Genomic DNA, 24,377 nt, shown 5'->3' with positions numbered 1-24,377 from the left:
ATGATTTATAAGGTAGTTGTACTTGAAAATGTATTGTCCTTTACTTGTCTAAACAATGCCTGGCTGATGGCTGTAAAGAAATTACTCGTACAGTGCTTCCTAACCCCTAGGTACCAAGACATGTTCAGACAATCAAAAGTTTGGATAGTCAAAGCCCATTTTATACACAGAGTTACTTTAATGGAATGCACACCTTAGACGAAATACTCTAGTAGAACAGACACATCTACTGTAAGTATGTGGATAGTCGAAGCTCAGATAATCAAGTATTCACTTCTATTAGGTGTGATATATTTAATCCATTGTTGTGACAGCTATAGTGGATGCTTTATGTGTGTACTAATTGTGTTACCATACCATCTCTTGTACAACTAATGATAGCCTAATTGATAAAAAAAGGAAGTTGTGAAGTTTACTCTCCCATAGCCATATACTACTGGTATCAGTTCTCAGGTACTATAGTATAAGAGCACATGTCATTTAAAATTTCAGCAATAAAATCAATGCATCCTCGTCAATTTTATAGAGTACATTTACTGTACTTCTATATGCATGTATGAACTTGAAGTGCTATTGGTCAATAGTGTGTTAGTGTCAGGTCATTTGGGTTGCATTTCAAGAGACTTAATGTGGACCCATACTCATGCACCATTTGAGAATGTTTTTGGTGTCTTAAGTGATATATGGAGCCACACTCACAGCATTCTCTATGGGCATTTATGTATCATGTCAGATTGTGTTGTTGTAGGCAACAATAGCCTGCATGGTGTCAAGAACAAATGCTATGCCTGCTTATGGGAGCCTGTAGACTATCATGGAGCCACACCCACTTATCAATCATTGACTATGTGTGTTTTGGTACCTGTAGTTGCTCATTCATTTTCTTTTGCAGACAATTCTTCATGTTGATCAACAACCCTGACTTGCATTATGTAACTCTTACTCCTGAGTTTAAAGCAGCATTGAATGGATTATCTAACTTAAGTACTGTAGAGCCTCTCTTAAAGTACCCTCCACTATAAAGAAACATTTCTGTGGTTCCTATAGAATAGGACCTCTCAGTAAAATTTCATCAGTTGGTCTCAAACTGTTCGTTGCATACTTAGTGGTTCATTACATAGTGGTTCCAACAGATAAGAAACCTCTTAAAGATTGGTATTTTTTGTCCTTTGTAATAATAAAGATGTAAGAGGGTAATAAACTACCACTGCTATTGATTGGAACCTAGACAGATGAAGTTGTCTACAATCAAGGGGTTCACTGTAACTAACTGTATGGTTGAGTCGTATACATAGAACTATGTTCTACATTGGCCAGTAAGTAGCCTGGCAGTCACTCAATTAAATGGTTAACAGTAACCACATCTGTGGACTATGATCATACACAATTCTTGCACAGTACGTAACATAGTTATTAGAAACTAGTGAGTTTCTTTTCTGTTTTCATCAGCTCCCACATATTTACCCATTATTGCAGATTTAACAATTATTTTGTCTGAATAACACAAATTGAATATGCACAGTTATTAAAAAAAAAAGCAACATTTATATATAGGTACCTAACTAGTCTCACGTGCCAGACAGTTTGTGTGTGTGGGGGGGGGGGGGGGGGGCAGGAAATAAACCATCTGGTCACTGTTGTACACTTTTCATGAATACACTGACATGTAATTAGATTACATCACACTATTGTTTTTGCCAAGGATAATCATGCCAGCCAGTCACATCTGTGAGCAGGCTGAGGCAAAATTTGTACTGTTAATGTCATGATGTATTTGAAACATTGCTGAAGGTCTTCCTCGACAATTCCACTACTTCACAAATCCATAGCGAACCATACTAAACAATGATTTTAAGAGCTCTGTACAAGGGGAACAAAGATCCTAAGCCCATGGCATTGTTCAACTTCAGTCCTTTATTACAGTAAGATTTTTAATAATTGGTGTTTATTTTATCATAGAGCCTGCAAGGCAATCTGATTGGCTCTGCCAACATTCCGGCAGTGGTCACAGAATATGTACAACAGTGACTAGAAGGCTTATTTGCCACCCTCACACAAACTGTCTGGCATGGAGTTGGAACAATGAGTCCTTATTTTCACAGTGATTGCATGAAGATGAGATGACTTGATCCAATAAGCATTTCTTGGTATTCTGTAGTGTGTTAGGTTACCTCATTAGATGTTAAATTTCCTGGCCAGTTGCTTGCAATATCTGAGTTTCCACCTACAAACAAGAACATCATACCCAATACACATGTGATCACACAACATCATGACCACATTACCACATAATGTAGTGATGACAATTATAATATCTATAATGCACCTATCAATGTATTTACAGGAAGAATTGACACAAAACTGTGGCCACACTATGGGGCATTAATTTTGATAATGATTCATTAAGCACACAAATACTTTTCCTTGTACACAACTTGTCATATCCCTGTGTGGATAAGTGGGGATTTGACACAATAGGTTTGCCCTTCTATGGGTCAGTCGATTCAGCTGTTTGAAATCCCCATATATGCCCAAGGGCGGGATAGTGGGGTAATACATTGATAGGTGAATTAACGTATATAAAACCAGTAACATCTCTATAGGGTAAGTCTAAATGGGTGTATCCATTCACTGGACTGGTATATTTTTGGTTTTTGCACATTCTGTGGTTAAAATTTATTGAGTCTCACAAGTTAAGGGTCCTGAGGGAACCTACAGCCCACTACTAAATGCTGAATATGAGCAGTAGAGTATGCGATAACTGTTTTTAATATTTTCGCTGTGATTTATTATGTCCTACAACACTTATTCCTTACCCTGGTGTACAGTAATGCTGTAGGGAATGTATATCAGCAATAATTAACCAGTGATCGACTTGCCAGTTGACAATATCCTTCAAGATATCCTTAGTGTGAGCTCAGGAATTGAGCTAGCATGGACAGACTTGTTTTCAGTACTGCGGGATGCAATGATTATAATTAAGCACATGCTGAAAAATTTCTAATCGGTAGCTAAGCCTTTCTCCAGAAGTAAAGGTCTTGCCACACAAGACTATACTATATATAGCTTGCTCCTTGAGCTCACTAAGGATATCTTGTCAACTGGTGAGTTGATCACTGGTTAACTATTGCTGATATGCATTCCCTACAGCATTACTATATACCAGGGTAAGGAATAAGTGTTGTAGGACATAATAAATCACAGCAAAATTATTAAGACAGCTATAGCATACTCCACTGCTCATATTCAGCATTTAGTAGTGGGCTGTAGGTTCCCTCAGGACCCTTGGCTTGTGAGACTCAATACATTTCAACCACAGAATGTGCAAAAACCAAAAATATGCCAGTCAAGTAGTCCAGTCCAGTGAATGGATACACTCATGCAGTCTAAATAGCGAACACACACTACACACAGTGGTGTCACAAGAATAAAACACAAGCTGCTTCACACTGACATTATCAGTTTCACCAATAGTTGTGAATAACTCTGTGCTGCCAGGTAATGCGAGACGTCACTAACAGATCAGTTGATGAGGCAGCCAGTGAGAGAAACAAGGACAGTCCATGTGAGTCCATGCATTTCTGAAAAACGGCAGGAGAAAAGAGTTCTTCTAAAACAATTTTTCGCCCTTCTTTTCTAGCTGCTGCCAGCCTGGCAGAGAACACGACGTTGTTCTGTTGTTGGCCCTGCGAACTAGTCGGCTTCAACATGTCAGTATCCGGGCTATGCACACAACATTATCCGGAAAAAATGTTTCGTGAAAATTTTCTAAGTCCAAAGTGTGCCCAAAAAAAAAATTCGCTCTCCGCGGACGTTTACTAATCTTCTCCTTCGAGCAATCTGTAATTAAACAAGGGCGTGGTGCCAGGCGTTATATAGAATTACACGTACGGTAAAGCGGGGGCGGTAAAGTCATCAGCACGAACAGGCGTAGTTATTATACGGTTGTGCCTTCATTCACAGGCGAATCTATCCCCGCTTAGTTCATGTCTCTAGGCCTCGTAGTTTTCTCAAACATTATTTATTTATTATTTATTTATTCATTCATTATTAATGACGTAATTTTACCGCATTTCGTATAGTACTTGGTTGTATAATTATTATTTATCTAATTTGTCAAAATGACAGGGTGGCACCAAAAGGCATAGCCTGTACAAGGGTGCTTCACTAAACACATACATTTAATACAAAAATAACACTACAAGGACAAAGAATAACAACACAAAAGTACACTACAAAGAAAAGAAACAATAGTTACAATAAGCAAAACACACACAGAGACTTAAAAAGCTACGTACAGAAAAGATGATAAATGGAGCGACGAAAATGATTTACAGATTGAATAGCGAGTGTATCAAATGATACAGTGTTACACAAAAATACAGTATTCACAAAAAAAGAATAACGGTGACTGTTGATAGAAGATAGTAAAGGTACAATAGACAGTTCATGGGCTCTGGTGCAGGAAGTATTACAGCGATAGTAATCATAAAAGTTAAGAGATGTTCTGTTGTTGAGGATATCATACAGTGTTGACACAGACAGATAGTTACGACGATCAGTGAGACTAGGCCAGCGCAGCGAATTAAGACAATCATCAGATGACTTACTCCATTTCCTGGAAATAGGATCCCACTGGCTCCCACATGCCCACCTAGCAGCACGACGTTGTACAGACTCTAGGCCAGATATATCACGAGCAGTATGTGGACTCCACACTTGACAAGCCATGCATACACCAACGTAAAGAAGCCATGCACTTGGAATGTGACTGCAGTGTATAGCTTCTCTGTAGCCAGACCGCTTTTTTCCTTTCCCCCTCCCGCACATAAAAGGAAAACTGCTGTTTGCCAAGGATCGAGAGACTGTATCTCTGTAGTTATCTAATTCCTCTTCTCAAGAATAATTGCTGACATGTTGCTACTAAACTACAAGTTTTTGTTGTATGCATGCACACTCAAATCTATAGGGGTTATATGTTTCACCTTTAAACGGAACTTTTGGGTGAAAAATGCAAAACAATTCAATCTCAGGATTCGCAATTTTATGAGGGACATGTCACCTGCATATGACTGCTTATGCTAAAGAGTTGAGAGGTGGAGCTATGTGAAGTTTAACTCATATCTCAATGTTTGAAATTTTTCCTGGTGGTAGCTATATATCCCCAGACCCCCAGAATAGCATCCAAGAAAGTTGTATGCTTTTAATAAAAATAATACAGAATGTGACTGCTCTATTAGAGTAGTTGAGTGCTCTAGAGTATTGACTGCTCTATTAGAGTATTTTATACTCTGAACTTTTGTAAAAATCAATGCAAAATTGTGTGAATATGCTTGACCAGTTTCTCACTGTAAAAATTAAGTAGTAATACTGTGGAAAATAGTGAATGTCACTGCACATTGTAGTGACCGTCACTAAGAATTTCCAGTGACGTTCACTATTTGCCACCTATTTTTTACAGTGTTGGAAACCTCAGAAACCCGCCGTATCTGCCCTACACAGTGTAGCTAGCTTGCAGGCTAGCCCTGCATGCTAATGGATGCACATATGGCTAGCTAGTATATACACAGCAAAATAGCTACAAACTGCAAAAGAGGTTCAGTATACTATGGCACTTAAGAGAGTCAACATTATTATTCATTGCTTGACATGCAATATAATAATAATCATGTAACCCTGTATGGTCTTAAGTACTTGATCATAAACACATACCAGCATGTATCATGTACAAGTGCACAATGCACATGAATGCACAGTTGTTCACATGTGTATTTGTTACCCTTTCCCCTGACCTCTCCCCTGACCTCTGGCTCATTTGCAGCACTGCTTGACCCACTCATCTTTTTGTTCAGATGTCTATAGTGTCAATCAAAATTATCACCAAGTATTCCCTGTGGGAAGCCATAAAGGTACAGTGTCCATATTGCAGTCCTTTCCCAATCTTGTAATGGAGCTAAACCAACGTGTCAGTTGTTAACACCTTTGCTGTCACTACTAATCATCTAGTTAGATGAAATGTTAACTCTCTTGAGAAAAAAATCCACTTTTGCTGTTTTTCAGGACCTAGCTATGTAAATCTGCCTATTGTGTAGATGTCAGTTAACGCAGCCACAAAAAGACATGTATTTAGTCCAATATATGTTGTATGGTAAACACTTTGTACAGGATCTTCCTTCTGTCCAGTACCCAACTGGTAAAGCAGATAACAATAATTTGACTTTATATAAAATGCTCTATTTTCACAGCTGACGCAACTAAAAATTCATTGATGCATGGATAGTAAAATTTAAGTGCCCATTAAAATGTAAGCTATACACACATGTATTTAGTATCCTACATAATGGTAGCTTGTACTATGTGACACAGCTGAGCCCCATCCATGCCTTTAAGCTCTCATAGTATTTTATGTATTTTGTACTGAGGTGTTCATCAAGTGATATATTCAGGTAGTAAAGGGCCCACAAATATTGACAGGTATAAACTAAAATCTTGACTGAAAAAAAAAGTATTATATGTAAGTACTGAGCTATAATTATTCATCCTCAAATAATTCTAGTTCAGTCCGTTCCAGTCTGCAATATGCATATAGCTAGGCCATTGAGAGTCTAGTGAATTAAAAGTAGTTATAGCTATACATACTGTAATTGCAGCCAACGTTTGATACATAAGACAGTCTTCTTAAGGTATGCTAGCTGAGTCACCACATTATGCACCTTTGTTTCATTATTTTAGTTCTCAAATTTAAATTGATAATTCAGCCAAACAAATAGAATCAACTTTGTAGCTCCGTACTGATAAATAGCAGCACATTTGTTACTAAAATTATGCTCAGTGCAAGGGGATACCATTAAAGGATGACTATATACGCTCTACAGTCATTGCCAGTCAAAGCAGTTAACCTTGATGATGCACATGCAAGCAACTATTGAGATAAATACCACTTTGTTTAACTGCCTCCAGTTTAGGGATCAAGTTTGGTATCACTGCACACCATGTTTGCAATTATTTACATTGTGTGTTCCTTAAACAAAACAGGATAAGATTTAATCATTAATAACACTAAAACACTACACCACCATCTATAATTGTCTGTTGGTGCACAGTTATGTGTGAAGGGGATGTAGGAAGCCAACAACCAAATCAGAACTGTAGACCAAAGTTGGTTCAGCAGGAACTCCATGCAACTGAAGGGAACAACATCACATTATGGTAAATGCCTGAATGATTAAGGCAAAACTTACAAGTACAGTGTGTCATATATTTTCTGGACAGGTGAGAAGATAAGTCATGCAATGTTTAAGTACAGATTGAATGCAGAGAAGGTCTCAGGTCCCAGCTGTTCTGGCTCCTTTGGTGCATGCCTAGTTGCTAAGGATCAAGCCACCACTCAGTGTGGAATTTTGCATTCTTTACATTTTAGCTACATATAGTATTTTAAGCCTTCTCACAGGTCCCTAGTGGGATAGTATTCACAGAATATATCTACCAGATTATCTCATTAAATTTTTATATGTAATGCTAAAGATTGCATGACAAAGAAGAAACTCAAAATGTATCCCATACCGTTATTACTATTGTTTCTGCATGTATAGTTGCAGTTGACAGGAAAATTTATGGTACTATAATAGAATTCTTAAATAGCATACTATTATATGTATCTTACAAAGTTTTGTAACATTGCGCATTTCATTTACATGTTATTTACATTGCATGCTCCTTAACCTGAACAGAAAGAATTTGTCCTCTAGTTTTTATATATCCTCTTCAATTTACACCGCAAAATATGAGAATGCCATCTTACATTGGTGTACACACTGTAATAAGTAGCTACCTTTTGATGTTTTCTGGTGACGTTCACTAACTTTAGCTTCACTACCAGGTAGTGAAACTATTTTTCAGTGATGGTCACTAGCATCACTAACTTTTAAACTGTACTAACAGTAGCAACAAAAATGTTAGTGAATATCACTATCTTATACTATGTAGTGAAAATCACTAACTTGGTAGTGAAATTACTGTAGTAATGATTTTCACTGTTCCCATGTGTTGTGAACATCCACAAGTCAGTGAAAGTGTGAAGCATCTTCAGTAACTTCACTAACTTATAAGCATCAAAGGAATCTGAATAACCAGACCAGAGCACCACTGCATGACAAGATCATAAACACTAAAGATATAGATCAGCAAGAACTGTCACTGAATGGGACAAAATAATTAACAATTGATAAATCAAACTGGTTATTGTGCCTTTGTATTTTGAGTGGAATGATGATGTCTCCCTCCTACACATGTAACAATAGGAGAGTTTGTATATCAATATAATGAATATTGACCCAACGTAGTGGGATTTCATTAACAGAACACTCTGGATGTATTAATTAGGATATATGTCAACAAGTGCATGATGTACGTTTGAGTTATATAGCTTCTTAATTCTTAGAAAACTTTTACAGAGCAAATTCTTTCTATTCAGGTTAAAGAGCATGCAGTGTAAATAATCATAAATAAAGTGTGTAATGATACCAAACTTTGTATTTAAACTCATGACAAGTGAGTAACAATTTCAATATCACTATTATTAGATATATTGGCATACCATATAAGGCTTCTATATATATATAGTGTCATAATTATTCTAACAATAGTAACAACAGTGTGTGATATAATATGACTCATCGGTGACCTCTTGCATCAGCAATTAGGAAGGGTTTTATAATGGGATACATTAATGATCTTTGGGGGATGTGTGGTTGAGAATTGGTGGATTATCTAGGGTGTGTCTGGGGCATACACCAATAGGAAAAATTTTGTAAATTTAGCTTACTGAGATAATAAGTTTGACTCCAAAATATCACTTTGTTTAAGTGGCTCGCAATGGTTATTTCATTCACTTAGAAGAGATAATATCACTATTATATATAGCAGTTTTTACCAAACTTGTTTGTTTGATTCATACTATTTCATATTAGATATGGTGCCATTAAAATTACCAATCATATCACGCTCAAAAAACCTGATTAATTAAACCAATAGAAAATGTATTGGGAAGCCATGAAAGTGATCAATAGTAAATATGCTGAAATTTTGCATCTGCATAGACAAGCAAGGTCATATCCAAAAGTGAGGTCATTAGTTTGCAGTATTTGGTGTATAAAGCCATGAATGTGCAATATATATATTTCAAAAATACTGGCTCCATTAGAGGTGTTTAAATCTTAGATACACTTTCCTCTGCAAAAGTAATTCATGCCAAATATTTAGGGGTGACTATTGATTAGAATTTGTCCTGGTCAGAATACATCAAATAACTAATAAATCCAATACTGTAAAATGCTTTTTACGACGTAATATAAGCAAATGTCCCCCCCCCCCCCCAAACCAAAAGTAGGTAATTGTTACAAGGCTCTTGTTAAAACTATACGTATTAGAATATGCAAGCACTGTCTGGTCACCCCACACACAGAGAGACATTGATACCATCGAAAATGTTCAAAGGTGTGCAGCGAGATTTGTAACTAACCCAGTATGCAAGTGTGACTGAAATGTTATCCAACCTGAGCTGGCCCACATTAACCAGATGTAGAAATTAACAGAAGGCTATAATGTTATATAAGATCATACACTGTCAGGTTGATATAAATGCTGACAATCTCCTTATTCCTAACCCTGACATCTACCACACCAGAGGACACAATAAAAGATTTATGATACCAATGGCAAGGATTGACTCTTAAAAATTTTCTTTTTTTCCGTCCGCTATTAAAATTTGGAATTCCTTAAACCAACACGTGATCAACTCAACAGAGATTAAACGATTCAAACACAACCTAGCTGGTCTAGAGACTATATAATTAATTAATTAGTAATTATGTATGATTGTAATTGTACTGTTTCTATTGTGCACCACACTCTTCTTGAGGTCTGCACAATATAACAAATAATAATTTGTAAGAATCGAAATGGTGCCATTGACTGGCACTCTTATGGACAACTGATACTCCATCTGTATGGTAACAGAGCTTAACTGTGCTAGCAGCAGTAACATACAGGATGGACTAGTGAAGATTTACCTGATGAATAAATCTAGGTTAAAAGCCATTGGTGATGAGATGAGGGATATTATTATTAATGTTCATATGAGTATAACACCTCACAAAAAAGATTTGACTTTTACCCTACTACTGGAACTGCTTTCAGACTGGTACATGGTATTTTACTTGGTGTTTTGGTGATTACTGAGCTGCTGGTATCACTATTGAGCTCCATGATAATGGTCAATCTGGCTTTCTGCTACCTCCTGAAGTATACTTCACAGTACCAATGCAATGGTTATATATCAGGGGTGGAGGAGACCCTTTTTTTTTGGGAGGGGGGGAGGGGAAGCTGGGGTGTAGCTAGGCATATCCAGGGGATGACATGTCTTATTCGTATACCAATCTAGGAGGGCCTGGCATGCCCCCCACCTCCAGGAAGTTTTGAAAATTAAGCCTCTGAGACTGGGAGTGATTTTAGCAGTTTATCAGAAAACCATTAATATTAGTTTGACTGTTGTATTAGGGTAACTGTTTTATTAGGGTTTATCGATCCTAGAATTACTAGAACTGCAGGTAGCTAAGCATTTGTATAGTTAGCTGTTTGGTGTAATACAATCAGCACGATTGTTCAATGACAGCTATGGATATTTTTAGGGGGCCTAAGCTCCTCCATATTCTTTTTGACAGGGGCTACAGCCCCCCTCTCCATCTTCTCCCCTGGTTATATTGTTCATTTCTAATGGTGAAGAGATAATACCAGCAGTGATGTACTATGCAAACAACCTGCTGGAAAATCCTTTAAAGAAAGAGTAGAATGTTGTGGAAGTTGTATGGATACTTCATGACCAACAGTTTTGCCTTTGTTTGTCAATAAGCTATTGTTACTAAACTGCATATAATATTTGTTGATTAATAAATACTTGAATATAGGAGTAACACATTAGTGCATGAAGAATTGTTAAAACTGAGGACTGTAAATTATATTTATATGGTCAATTATATTGTTATCCAATGTGCTTACCATGATATCCCATTTTTAGAAAGAGGTCTATACCAATTATTTGTGTAATTCCTCCTATTGCACCAGTTACCTCACAGACCAGAATCTTGTGGTGGCATGCAATCTTGATACCTACCAAAAGAACCACAACAGATGGAATCCAGCATGCCTTCTGCATTTATTCTAAACTAACCATTGACAACTTGTCCTTGGCTCCATTGGTTAAGCAAGATTAAGATGCTCTAATAGAGCAGTCACCCTAATACAACAATCAAGCATAGTAATTGCAGAAATTGCTTCAACTTTCAGAGGGTCTAATTACCTGGGGGCAAGGCCGCCCACAGGGAGGAGGGGGGGGGGAGAACTGGGGTATTTTGTCCCAGGCCCTAGTCTGAAAAGAGCTCCAGGGGGCCCCATCAAGGGCTCCTTGAATACCTGTTTAAAAGATTGATATACTCTAATAGTGCAGTCATAGTATTCTTCAGAGGAGCAGTGTAGCAAGCTTATAAATAAGGAGGTATAGTTGGTGAAGGGTAGCTGTTGTCAACACAATACAAGTAAAAGTGCACATCCAGTAGTCACACACACACACACACACACACACACACACACACACACACACACACACACACACACACACACACACACACACACACACACACACACACACACACACACACACACACACACACACACACACACACACACACACACACACACACACACACACACACACACACACACACACACACACACACACACACACACACACACACACACACACACACACACACACACACACACACACACACACACACACACACACACACACACACACACACACACACACACACACACACACACACACACACACACACACACACACACACACACACACACACACACACACACACACACACACACACACACACACACACACACACACACACACACACACACACACACACACACACACACACACACACACACACACACACACACACACACACACACACACACACACACACACACACACACACACACACACACACACACACACACACACACACACACACACACACACAAACACACACACACACACACACACACACTGTACACACACACAATAGAGCAATGACTGATTTATATCTATGCAGTCAATTATATTGCTATCCAATGTGCTTACCATGCAATTCCCTTTTTAGAAAGAGTTCAACAGAGGTCTTTCAATTATTTATGTAATTTCAGACCCTTGCTTTGCATGTAACCTTCCTACTGTTTAATTAACTCAGAAAACTGGTAGACATACTATAGTTGCAGTATCAGTGTATCACAAATTTAATACTATCCCACTATAGCTATAGGGACATGTGAGTAGCCCAGGCCCTAAGTGTGGTTTCTCCCGATCTCATGTCAATCCCTCAGGCCTGCTTATATAGACAGATCAGAGATCTTCTGACACGCACCAAAAGAACCACAACAGATGAGTGCCTTCTGAATTTAGCCTAAACTAAATATTGACTACTTATCCTTGGTTTCTGAGTTTACAGAAGCTGGTTTAAAAGTAGTGCATGCTACTACAACATAATCTATTAATGTACAACTTTCAGATAGTCTAATTTTAAAACATTACCCTGGTGGCATGCCTCCAGACCTCTCTAAAGTGGTATGTTTTGCATGCTAATGTGTTTCTCACACTAAGGAAGCTATATGCTTTCCTTCTTTCTTCAATATTGCTGGGATACAACTATAATCCTGTACATGTACAGTGTACTGAGATACTGTAGGAGGTTTAATAGCAAAAGGAGGCCGAAAGTAGCTGTTATCAATGTTTATGCATGTATAACAGTATATAGCCAAGTGTAATTTTATTGTTAATTCCTGACAATGGTGAGATAAAATATAAAATATACAAATTATAAAAATTTACAAACGTATTGCATACATTGCATGTTGGAAAAGTATATAATTAAAAACATTGTTTTAAAAATTCAGCATATTAAATATAGTTTAAAACATTTAAAGGATGTAAAAATATGATTATACTATATCGCTTGATAGTTGTGAAATTAAAGAATAAAAATAAGTGAAAATAAATTATAAACAAAGGAGGAAAAGCAGCTGTTATCACTATCACTTTTGAATAATGAAAGAGGGTGGTTTGCACTTAGTTTGACCCTCAGTTTTAGACTCCTCATTACAAGGACGAACCAAACACTTCATCCCAGTGCAATCCAAAAGCTGTCCATTGTGTTTATACTCCAGCTGAACCATATCATGTGTCTGGACAATATCACCAGTCTTCTTTCCTTCAGATGTGATGTGGAATACATGATTAGAGCACTCCTCAACTCCATTGCTTCCTTCCTCGTTTGGTCGGACACATTGTGTCATACTACAGAATCCTCCCTCACTGGTGCAGTCAAGAAATTGGCCTGGCTTTCCTTCTAGTGTGACGGTGTCACCAACTTTGACTTTGTCACTTTTATCCCTGGTGATTGTGGTACGGATTGTTAACTGGTGGTCAGTACATGACCTTTCAAGACTACCGATGCTCCTTTTCGTTTCATCAAAGCCAGCATCACAAGATTTCTTGAAGCACCTGCCAGGTCGGCAAGTCACCCAAGTACCATCATCAAGCCCCAGAGAAATCTTGTTTTCTAAAGATGGGAAAAGTCAATTAATTTCTTTCTATGGCATGTGCAGAGATCACACATATTAACAGAATGAATACACATCATACTGTGCTTGTGACTTACCTGTTTTAATGTTCTTCTTCCTGATAGTAGTATCTTCTTCTTGTGATGGCAACAACAGCTCACAAAGAGAAGGTATTGGCATTTCTGGACATTTGTACAACTTGTTGGCCTGTTCTATGTCCTTGCTGCTAATGGTTATTCTTTGTCCGACATCTAGTCCTGCATCTCTTAGACATTTGGGAAGGTCTTTATTCACTTCAAAAACATCACGATTCCTTCGTTTTGCAAAAGCATCCTTGCCATAATGCATCACACTGGCATAGTCATATCCAACTCCAAAATCATTGAGGAGTACAGAAGGTATTTTGCTGAAACTCTTTGTAGCCGCTTCACTACCATCAAGGTTGTCTTCAATAACTTTGATATAATCATCCCTGTCATATCTTTGATGTTCGTGACGGAATCCAATTACATGCCCCAACTCATGCATGGCATTGCCTGGAGTATTACAGTGTTCAGACAGATAAACTTCATAAGGTGTTTTATTCCACATTCCAACACCCGAATGGCATCCACTGTATCAAAAGAAAACAAAAACTAAAATCTAAACTAGGTAACACATTATAAGAATACTTACGATGTATGGTTGGTAAGGATAACATAGGAATCTTCATTGGTGCGATTTACAAACTTTATGCAAGTGTAGTTCTGCCATATCCTCATTGCCTTGATATAGGATGTCTCATATTGAGTGCCTGGGAACAAAAGAGTATCTGTATGCATGTCCTGAATAGAGCAGTATACATACATATCAACAATATAGCTAGCTACATGCATGATTTCATGTTCATCTTGATAATGTTATTTCATGCATAAATGGCTTCCCTATAATGATCTCTCTGCTTGGAATTTTGTATGATAGTGTAGGACTAGCCACTAACCAAATACAATATTGTTGTTGTACATTTCTTGTGTTAAGAATAACAGAGTTGTTTTGTGCTGTTGATGTAAACTCATTCAGTAATACAGCTATAATATTATAGTTAACACACTGTGTATAGATGTGTGGATGTGGTAACAACACTCACCAGCAATTTTAGGATCCATCACATATGGAATTATGCCGTTAGTCCAAGGTTTACTATACAAATCACTTATGTCACTCAGATCAGCTATGACTGCTCTTTTTCCATTGTAATTTTCAGCTTCTTTAAGAAGTTGCTTCTGCTCCTCATTTAAGATGATGTCTGCTAATTCATTTCTACCACCATTATTCACTACAAAAGAACTTGATTTAATAGCTATAAGGCTAATTAACACATGTATGCATGGGGGCTATAATGCTTCACAGTACAACCTAATTCCCAGTTGCTATAGTATAGTAATCTGAGCCCGCGGCCTGAGGCGGCTATAGGGGTTATTTTGGGGTTGCAGTTTATAGTTATAGCTATATATTTTAGAGCAAACAGCTAGAGTATTGTGACTTTCGAGTATAGCTGTAGCTATCGTGACATATTATATGCATATAGGCAGGAACTTAATTATCATGACATAGCTATAGAGGCTGCATACGACTCGAAATTCATTTTACCTTGACTACTGTGATGGCCTGCTCGTCGCTTAGCTGGAATAGCTCTTCCCACTACTAGTAGCGATAAACTGAACAAAAAACTTGCTAGCAGTATCCACTTCATAATTTGCCTACAATATATAATATACTGATACGATTAGCTTAAAAATTTGGCTGACTTGCTGCACTTGCATCAACGTTCAGTTTTATACTGAGCATGTAGCCATAGATATTAGAGCCTACAGAAACCGTAGGCTCTAATATCTATGATGTAGCTAACTATGGAGAAGCCATTCATGTACTGAGCCACGTACGGAAGAGTCAACACCAGTTAATATTTCACATTTACGTTTCCAATGGCAATCTGAACACAAAGAACTATCATCATACCATCATGTCCAGGAAAATGTCATCATCATGAGTATCATCATGAGTATCATCAGGATCATGCCGTCCAAGAAGTTTATATGTGGCTAAAAGCCAAACAATGTCAGTGTACGTGGAGCACATAAAACTACAAGGATATTCCTCTAAGTGATAAGAAAAATTCAGTGATACCTATTCCTGCATGGTGAGAAAACTTACAGCACAGGGTGGCAATGTTTTGTATACAATTTCCTGCAGGAAATCTGCTCATAGTGTCCTTGTTAATTAAAGAAATTCTTCTAGTGATGTGTTGCATGTAGCTGTATGTTACTCTGCCAAATGCAGCAGCAGTAGTAACCAGGTCACGACATATTTATGGGGTGTTGTACAGCACACCGGCAATACTAACATATGCATACTACTCCCAGCATGCAAACATGCAAATGACCTATATATATACCGAAAAACAGACTGTATAATATTCAACTCACTATTATAACTGAATACTGCATGCAAAGCAAATAAACTTAGAAATCATATTTCCTTGCATGTCCAATGCCATTTACAAAACTATAGCTATAGCACATTCTACTACAAAAATCACTTTTACGCAATAGTTAACTACTATATAGCTACATTATTTAGCTAAAAGCACAGTGGGAGATTTGATTGTTTCAACAGGAAGGTTATAGTCCTTTTATTTACTAGTGTAAAAATAATTTAAAAATTAAAATATGGGGAAAAATAAAAAAAACAAGAGTCAAACAAGCCAGCATGTTAAACACACTGATCTCTATTTAGGACTCAAATACATGCAGAAGCATTCAGACCTGGTCATATGATTTACAAGCAAAACCAAATAGCACTGAAGAAGTTCAACCATGTTGCATAGGAGCCTTGGGTGGCTCTCTGTCCAATGACTAATCCAGCACCATTGTTTCCTTATATGTTGTCCCGCCATTATCATAGTGACATGGAAAATATTATACTATTTGAGTCCACCAATTCAGTTTGGCAAACAATCACACTACAATACCAGAACCTCTCCTCATTTTACTGTCCCATGTCCATTTAGACTTTGCTCAAAAGGGACCTACTGGTGGAACAATCATACTGTCTTCTATATTTATGCAGCCAAATAATTATTATGGCTTTAAGAAGGAAACGTTTCAGCATCTTTTGGAAAATGACTGCAGTGATTTACAAAATTTTAATTTTTAGTTTGGTTTGTAATAATTATGTGTTGTAGTTAACTGCTAACTGTTTGTTGTCTTTGTTGTCTTTGTAGCATCTCTTTGTATGTTTGTTGTACTTTATATTGTTGTATGTATGTGTGCCCCTCTGGCAGGGAAGAGCAACTTTGTCCGACTGTTTAGAGGTAATAAACAATCAATCAATCAATCGCACTGACAGACACAAATCAATGACTATATCAACAAATTTAACCAAACATATATACATACCATTTTTTGCACACATTATTAATATACCTCTCCAACTCCCATGCCCTATAGTGTCACTACCAGTTAACTCATAACCAGAGTTACATGGATCAAATATACAGAAATATTCTCTGCCCCTGATTTATGGAGAAACTACTGTTTTTCCTTAGTCTCTAATTGAGTCCAAATAGAGATCTCTGTGTGTTTAACTAACATGCTGGCTTGTATGACTCATGTTTCTTTACTTTTTTTCAGCAATCTCTATTCCCAAGTTTAAATTATTTTAACACTATAGTTTGTTTACCTTTTATAATTCTATTTATAGATAGCTAACATGATAATAAGATGTGCTGGTGGTGCTTGATTTTACACAGTATCACGAGCAGTATCAAGTCAGTCATCATGTACGTTAGATGTTAAACACTATCAGTGCAAACACTAAATAAAATATAGGTTATGATATAAGGTAATGATATAAGGATTCCAAATGAACATGTTAATGTGAATAGATTGGATACTTATTAACACATATTAACACATTGGTTTCTCTTGCGCAGAGACTAAGTCAGAAAGAAGATCAATGGCAAAGTGAACTGACAAGAAGCAAATTTGCTTAATAAGGATGTTAACACATTTAAAAATAGGTCATGGATGTGAAGAAAGACATAGGAAGGAAATTTACATAGTTTTTATCCCCAAAAAGCATTGTACTTACATTTTACTCTAGCCCTGTGGAATAATAATAATCATGAACCATGGTATAGTGGTTCATAATAGTTGCCCTTGATCCTAATAGAACACTCAACTAAACACCACCTTAGAAATATCTTCTAACCTCACAAGAAGCCTTAGAATTTAATTTGGAAAAAATTAAGGTCTACTAGAGTAAAAAGGACCTGATAAAAGAACTGAAATCTGCCATTTTGAGCCATTTTGTTCATCTTCTTAATAATATGTAACTTGACCACTCAGTATGCTACAATTTTCACAAAATGTCATCATTGCATTAATGTTTTCATTGCATTATGCAATGACAGGTTAAAATTTAGAAGTGATAGCTTGCTGAAGCTCCTACAGAGGTTTGTGGAACATTTGCAACAAAACTGTAAAGCGCCAACCGAAAAACATGATCCATCACCTTTGAAATGTGTCACCACAACTTTGATAGGTCATGTTGCTGGTGACTTCCTATATTGTAAAGATTCCGCAGTCACTTATGGTCCTTTACAGTCGCAAATCTGAATGTGTGTGGAAGCTTGGTTTTGTTAAATCCGGTCACTTGATTTTTTTCCACAGGCTAGAGCAAAATATGAGTACTTTTTGGGCTATGACCTATTTTTAAATGCATATTTCATTGTTAGCATCCACTTTCATGCTCTTTGTATAGGTTCACTTTGCCATCAAGAGAAACCAATGTGTTAATATATGTGTTAATATAAGTATCCAATCTATTCACATTAGCACATTCATTTGGAAACCTTATATCATTACCGATATTATAACCACAGTATATTAACCAGAGCAGCAAAGTTGTTGTGTACCACTACTGGGTACTTGTGATCACCTAACTGAAGCCTGCTGACTACAGCATACTGTACATTGGATATATCAAAGCTGCAGTACAAAGTACATTCAATAGTAAGGAAGTAATGCATTGGTGCTTGTTAACACTGTTATAGTATTAGCTATCTACTTAACATCTAATGTACATGATTACTGACTTGATATCAAGTATTATCAGCCCCTCTTATTATCATGTTATATTAGCTATCCATAAATGGATTTATAAAAAGTAAACCAACTAGTGTAAAATTCAACATGGGAATAGAGATTGCTGAAAAAAGTAAAGAAACACAAGCCAGCATACACAGAGAGATCTTTATTAAGGAATCAATGGATGTGGTGGAGACTATAAGGAAAAGCAGTAGTTTCCATAAATCAGGGCAGGTAAGTACTAAGAATTCTTCTGTATAAATGTTTATTTGAGTACTAGTCCAAATAGAGATCTCTGTGTGTTTAACATGCTGGCTTGTTTGACTCTTGTTCTTTACTTTCATCAGTGATCTTTATTCCAATGTTTTAATTTTTTACACTGGTAATAAGAAGATGAACAAAATGGTTCAAATGATTTCAGTTTATTATAAAGTACTTTTATCAGGTCCTTTTGACTAGTAATAACTTATAAAGCTTTTTTTGAGGTTTTTAAGGTAGTGTTTAGTTGACTGTTCTATTAGGATTTTGGAAATAAATAGGTGACCTCTATTACAAACCACTATCACGGATTATTGTTAAAAATTTTGAATGAATTATTTCTTCCTGAAGGAGTGATAAATGAAGTGGATGTTGGTGACATATGGAGGAATATTAAAAGCCAAGAGATCATTTATAGAGTTATAGAAATTTTTTAGACTTGAAATTGTACGTCGAGTGGGCCACTGAAGGTCTTCAAGCATAGATGTAACACTACTATATATTCCATGCAATCATAATTGGATGTTGCCCAACCAGCTCTTCATCGTTGTGCCATTTCTACAGAAAGGATAGTGTTCTGAGAATGTCACCATTGTGTGTTATTGTGACTATAGAAATGTCATGCTTGGATCGACTTGAGGATGTTGCATTGTATTCTTTCCAAGTGAATGGGAACAAACAGCCCATACCATTTTCATTGCTATAATCTAATATATGAGCTATATATGGGCAGATGTTACATGTCATGGTCCTGCTGAGCTGTGAATGATATTCTAGACAGGTCTCTTGGACATAATAATGTTACTGTTTATTAGGTAGTATTATTGTGCACTTTGATCCTGGAACTTTTTGAATGCTATATGCAGATGCTCTAGATACTTGACTATGCTGCCTCGCAACAACACACACACCACATGCACTGTCACACAAAAACAAAGCAAAGCCACCAGAAGCCATGCAAAACACAGCTATTGCCACCTAGTGAACTAACACTGGGATACCTGTGCACCACTCAGACACACATTTGGCAAATCCTCCTTGGGCAGCAGTAGTAACCTGCAGGAGCACTGTCCAGGTATCAGAGAAGCCACAGAACCTATTGTTCCACAGCCTAAGCAAGACAAGGACAGTTGAACATTTGCTTCCCCAGTTAACACCAGGCCACCAGGTCTCAATTATACAGCTGGGCAAGACTGGAGCAATGTGAATAAAGCTTAAGGAAGCAACAACATAACAGCAACTGTCAGGTATTGAACCTGGAGCTTTTTGATTATCAGATAGATGCTCTAGCCACTTAACTATCCTGCCTCACACACACACACATGCACGCACGCACACACGCACGCATGCACACACACACACACTACACAACACACACACACACACACACACATACTACACAACAGGCATTTTTGACTATCAGCATGCATCTGTCTCCAGATAAACTGCACTTTCTCAACTCCCAAATTAGAAATATGATCAGTCTTGAGTATAGCTTATATGGTGCACACAAAACCACAGAGTATATACTTGGTTTTATATGGCTAAATTCTTGCTCGCTACAATCATTCAGATGACTGCACTACACATGAAGCAATTGAATGTTTGTGCAATTTTTTTTTACTAAATACACAACTGCAAAATATACATATGTAATCATTGTTAACATAAATTATAAACTTGGTACTACCTTTTTTGCAACACAAGTGCGCTGGTTCCACAGCCTGTTTAGAGACATTGTATTAAGTGTGTTTGAAAAGATGCAGAAAGGAGAAACATCCATGACTGGACATAGGCAACCTCAATTCTGCAGCCATCCAATTTATGTTCAAATGCTTACAAGGCAATTAGGATGCTTTCTCTTTGTCAATTTCATGTGTATTCATAGGAACTCTAGAGAATGACTTATACAGCCTGCAGTCCACAGTAGACAGCTACTGCTACTATAGGTCAACTACACAACTATGCATGTAGTTAGGTATAGTAGAATTTTTGGTCAGTTCACACAAAAGCATGATATTGTTACAAGACTGTTGTTGTCTTATAGGAATTAAACAACTTTCACATGTAGACACAAAGATGTTGTAATAAACAAACCGACGTAGGTTTTGTCTTCTTGTAGTGTTGGAATGCATACCAGTGCATGATGTTATATCCACTCTATGTAGCTATGTAGCTTGTGAACAAAAATAAAAACATAATTCCATAGTGTTTATAACACATCACAGTTATTTATGCTTCACAATTGATAACTGTAGTTACAGAACAGCTTGTGATCTCCTTATAATCTAACAATCGCCATTTGCCTAATATGGTTAGCAATTGCTTAGTTGGCTGTTACAAAATTCAATCCCATGGTAGCTAAGTAACTGCTTGGATTTGTTTCTGCTGGTAAAGGGATGCAAAAAACTATGTAAATGGCAGAGTTTGATAAATGTCAGTAACTACGAAGGCGAACAGGCTATTACTACATGGGATACACTAGCTATGGGTGAAGCTCTATAACTTACTAAATATACATAATAGTATTATGCCTCAGTCATGTTACATGGTATATACAAGTTAAGGACTACCCACTGAATGGAAATTAATGTGGTTTACATGCGCCTAACTGGTCTACTTCCCTCCTTCAATCTTCTGTAAAGGAAACTGAAACATTACTAGTTATGATATTGTATATACATTGTAAGTCACTTGGTCCAGAGCAGCACTAATAAAATACATTTGTTCTGTAAATTGTGTTGTCATGCCATGCATCACTGGAAAAACCTTGCTTGTTACAAACATTCCATTGGTGAAGTATGGAACGTCAGTGCCCGAATGATGCGACAAACACAAAGCTACATAAGTAGTTGTTAACAGAATCCATTATTATATCTGTTGGTGTGCATGTAACAGACATTTATTTACTAGGATCATGTCATCTTGTTAATGTTGAAATTGTTAACATGTATACACGTGCACATGCACACACATAAAGCAAAGCAAAAAGCAAAAGCAAAACCTTTGGCTGCCATTAGTGGTCGCGCCTACCTGGTGCGCCAGCACTGGGCTACTCAGGTGCTTTGAGTCAGTGCTGGCAAATCCTCCTGGGGTAGGAAGCAAAAGCAAAACCTTTGGCTGCCATTAGTGGTCGCGCCTACCTGGTGCACCAGCACTGGGCTACTCAGGTGCTTTGAGTCAGTGCTGGCAAATCCTCCTGGGGTAGGAAAAGTAACCCGCAGGAGACTGTACTATGGCTCCCAGGTGAAGGTGTGGGCACCCAAAGTCCCACCTGGGCCTTTATGCATGATGCATGACATGGACACTTCCCCAGTTTACACCAGGTACCCATTGATGTTACAACTGGGTGGGCTGCTTCCCCAGTTGACACCAGGCCACCAGTTCTCCATTTAACGGCTGGATAGACTGGAGCAATGTGAGTAAAGTTTCTTGCTCAAGGAAACAACAACAATAATACCAAAGTGGCTCAACTGGGAATCAAACCTGGGGTCTTTTAATTACCAGGCCGATGCCCTAACCACTTGGCTATGCTGCCACACACACACACACACACACACGCATGCACGCACGCATGCACACACACACACACACACACACACACGCCCCTCGCACACACACACACACACACACACACACACACACACACACGCACACACACACACGCACACACATGCACATATACACGCATACGCACACACTCATGCACACACTCTTCTTTTCATCAAACTGAACCACAGGATCTCTTGAAGCACCTGCCAGGTTGGCAAGTCACCCAGGTACCATCATCTACAATCCCTAGGAATTCATGTTTTCTAAAGATGAAAAAATAAATTAATTGCTTCCTCTTGTGCAAAAGACCAGAATCAATGCATATTCTAATGGTACTTGCATCTTGCCTATCTTAATGTTCTTCTTTTGCTTTGGTGACAACAGTTCACAAAGAGAAGTTATTGTACAACTTGTTGGCCTGTTCTATGTCCTTTGTGCTAATAGTTTTTTGCAATAATACATCATACTGGCATAGTCATGTCAACTCCAAAGTCATTCTGATAAAGAGCGTTAATCTTTTCATAACTATTATTGCCTGCTTCACTACCATCAAGATTTTTGTCATAATTTATTTTAATGTGTTTATCCCTGTCATATCTCATGCCAGAATCCAATTACAATTCCCATCTCATGCATGGCATTGCCTGGAGTATTACAGTGTTTGGATAAAAATAATAAACTTTGTAAGATTTTTCCAACACCACATGACACCAGAGTGCCATCCAATGTATGAAAAAAATTAATACACAGGTAATACATTAGCTAGGAGTACTTATGATGGATGTGTGGTAAGGAATCTTGATTGGTGTGATTTACAACTTTATGCAAGTGTAGCTCTGCTGCCCTGAAAAAAGATTTCCAAAATTTAGTACCTGTATGGGTTTCCAACAACAATGTGAAGGTATAAAAGTAACACATTCTAGAGAGCCATGATATAGGGGGATTATGGATATAGTATACAGAGACACACAGTCTCATGCATATTATATTCCTGCATGTGACATATATATCACTTCTTTTATCGTTACCCTGGCACCTAAAATGGTGCTATATATAGGACTGGTCTCTGAAGTACAAAATTTCCGTTTTCATTCTTACTTATACTGTATTTTTACTCTATTGGGGTGTATAAGCTTAAAACTGTATTTTGTGTTGAAAACTGTGATTGTGATTTTCAGATTCCATGCATGCATGCACTATACTATGAGGAACTCACTAGATTATGTACATAGCACTGACTGTGAACATATAGTGTCTGCTCACGACTACTAGTGCTGGGCAATAATAATGAATATATTTTGTATCGTAATATATTTATATATGTCGTGATATGATAGCTAGAAATTATTATTGTGATAGAACTCACATGACCTTTTCAGAACTATATATGTAAGCTTGTAAAATGGTGTCTCTAGTTTTGCCAAGCTTGCACTGCACCCTCATTGAGAGTGTAGTTATACCATTATAATGATATTCTGGTAACATGTACATCCAATCTAGTATCCTTTCTACCATTTTGAAAGGTGCTAGGTAAATACATTTATGTTTACAATGGTCAATGCAATGCAGTGGGCAATAAGAACAGTAATTCAAAGAGCCAATGCAATTACACTTGTAAAAGATAAAGATGACAAAGGTATCACAGATTCAACCCTTAAGACTAAGTATTGTAATTGTAAAACTATCAACTGTTATGGGTAGCTATACTTTATATCGTGATATGTATTCATATCTTGAATAAAT

General features: G+C 37.3%; 1 protein-coding gene across 1 annotated transcript; it reads right to left on the bottom strand.

The window, feature by feature from the left end:
* Nucleotides 1-12,921: 12,921 nt before the first annotated feature.
* On the bottom strand, nt 12,922-15,468 carry LOC136259806 (high choriolytic enzyme 1-like). Its single transcript, XM_066053353.1, has 5 exons — nt 15,325-15,468; nt 14,822-15,010; nt 14,371-14,488; nt 13,794-14,308; nt 12,922-13,694 (listed from the first exon to the last, which is right to left on the bottom strand). The coding sequence occupies exons 1-5, from the start codon at nt 15,425-15,427 to the stop codon at nt 13,168-13,170; spliced, it is 1,452 nt and encodes a 483-aa protein (XP_065909425.1). The 5' UTR covers nt 15,428-15,468; the 3' UTR covers nt 12,922-13,167.
* Between the last annotated feature and the right edge of the window lie 8,909 nt (nt 15,469-24,377).

The sequence above is a fragment of the Dysidea avara genome, chromosome 7, assembly GCF_963678975.1.
Source record: "Dysidea avara chromosome 7, odDysAvar1.4, whole genome shotgun sequence".
NCBI lineage: Eukaryota > Metazoa > Porifera > Demospongiae > Dictyoceratida > Dysideidae > Dysidea > Dysidea avara.
This window is presented reverse-complemented; position numbering and strand designations above follow the sequence as displayed.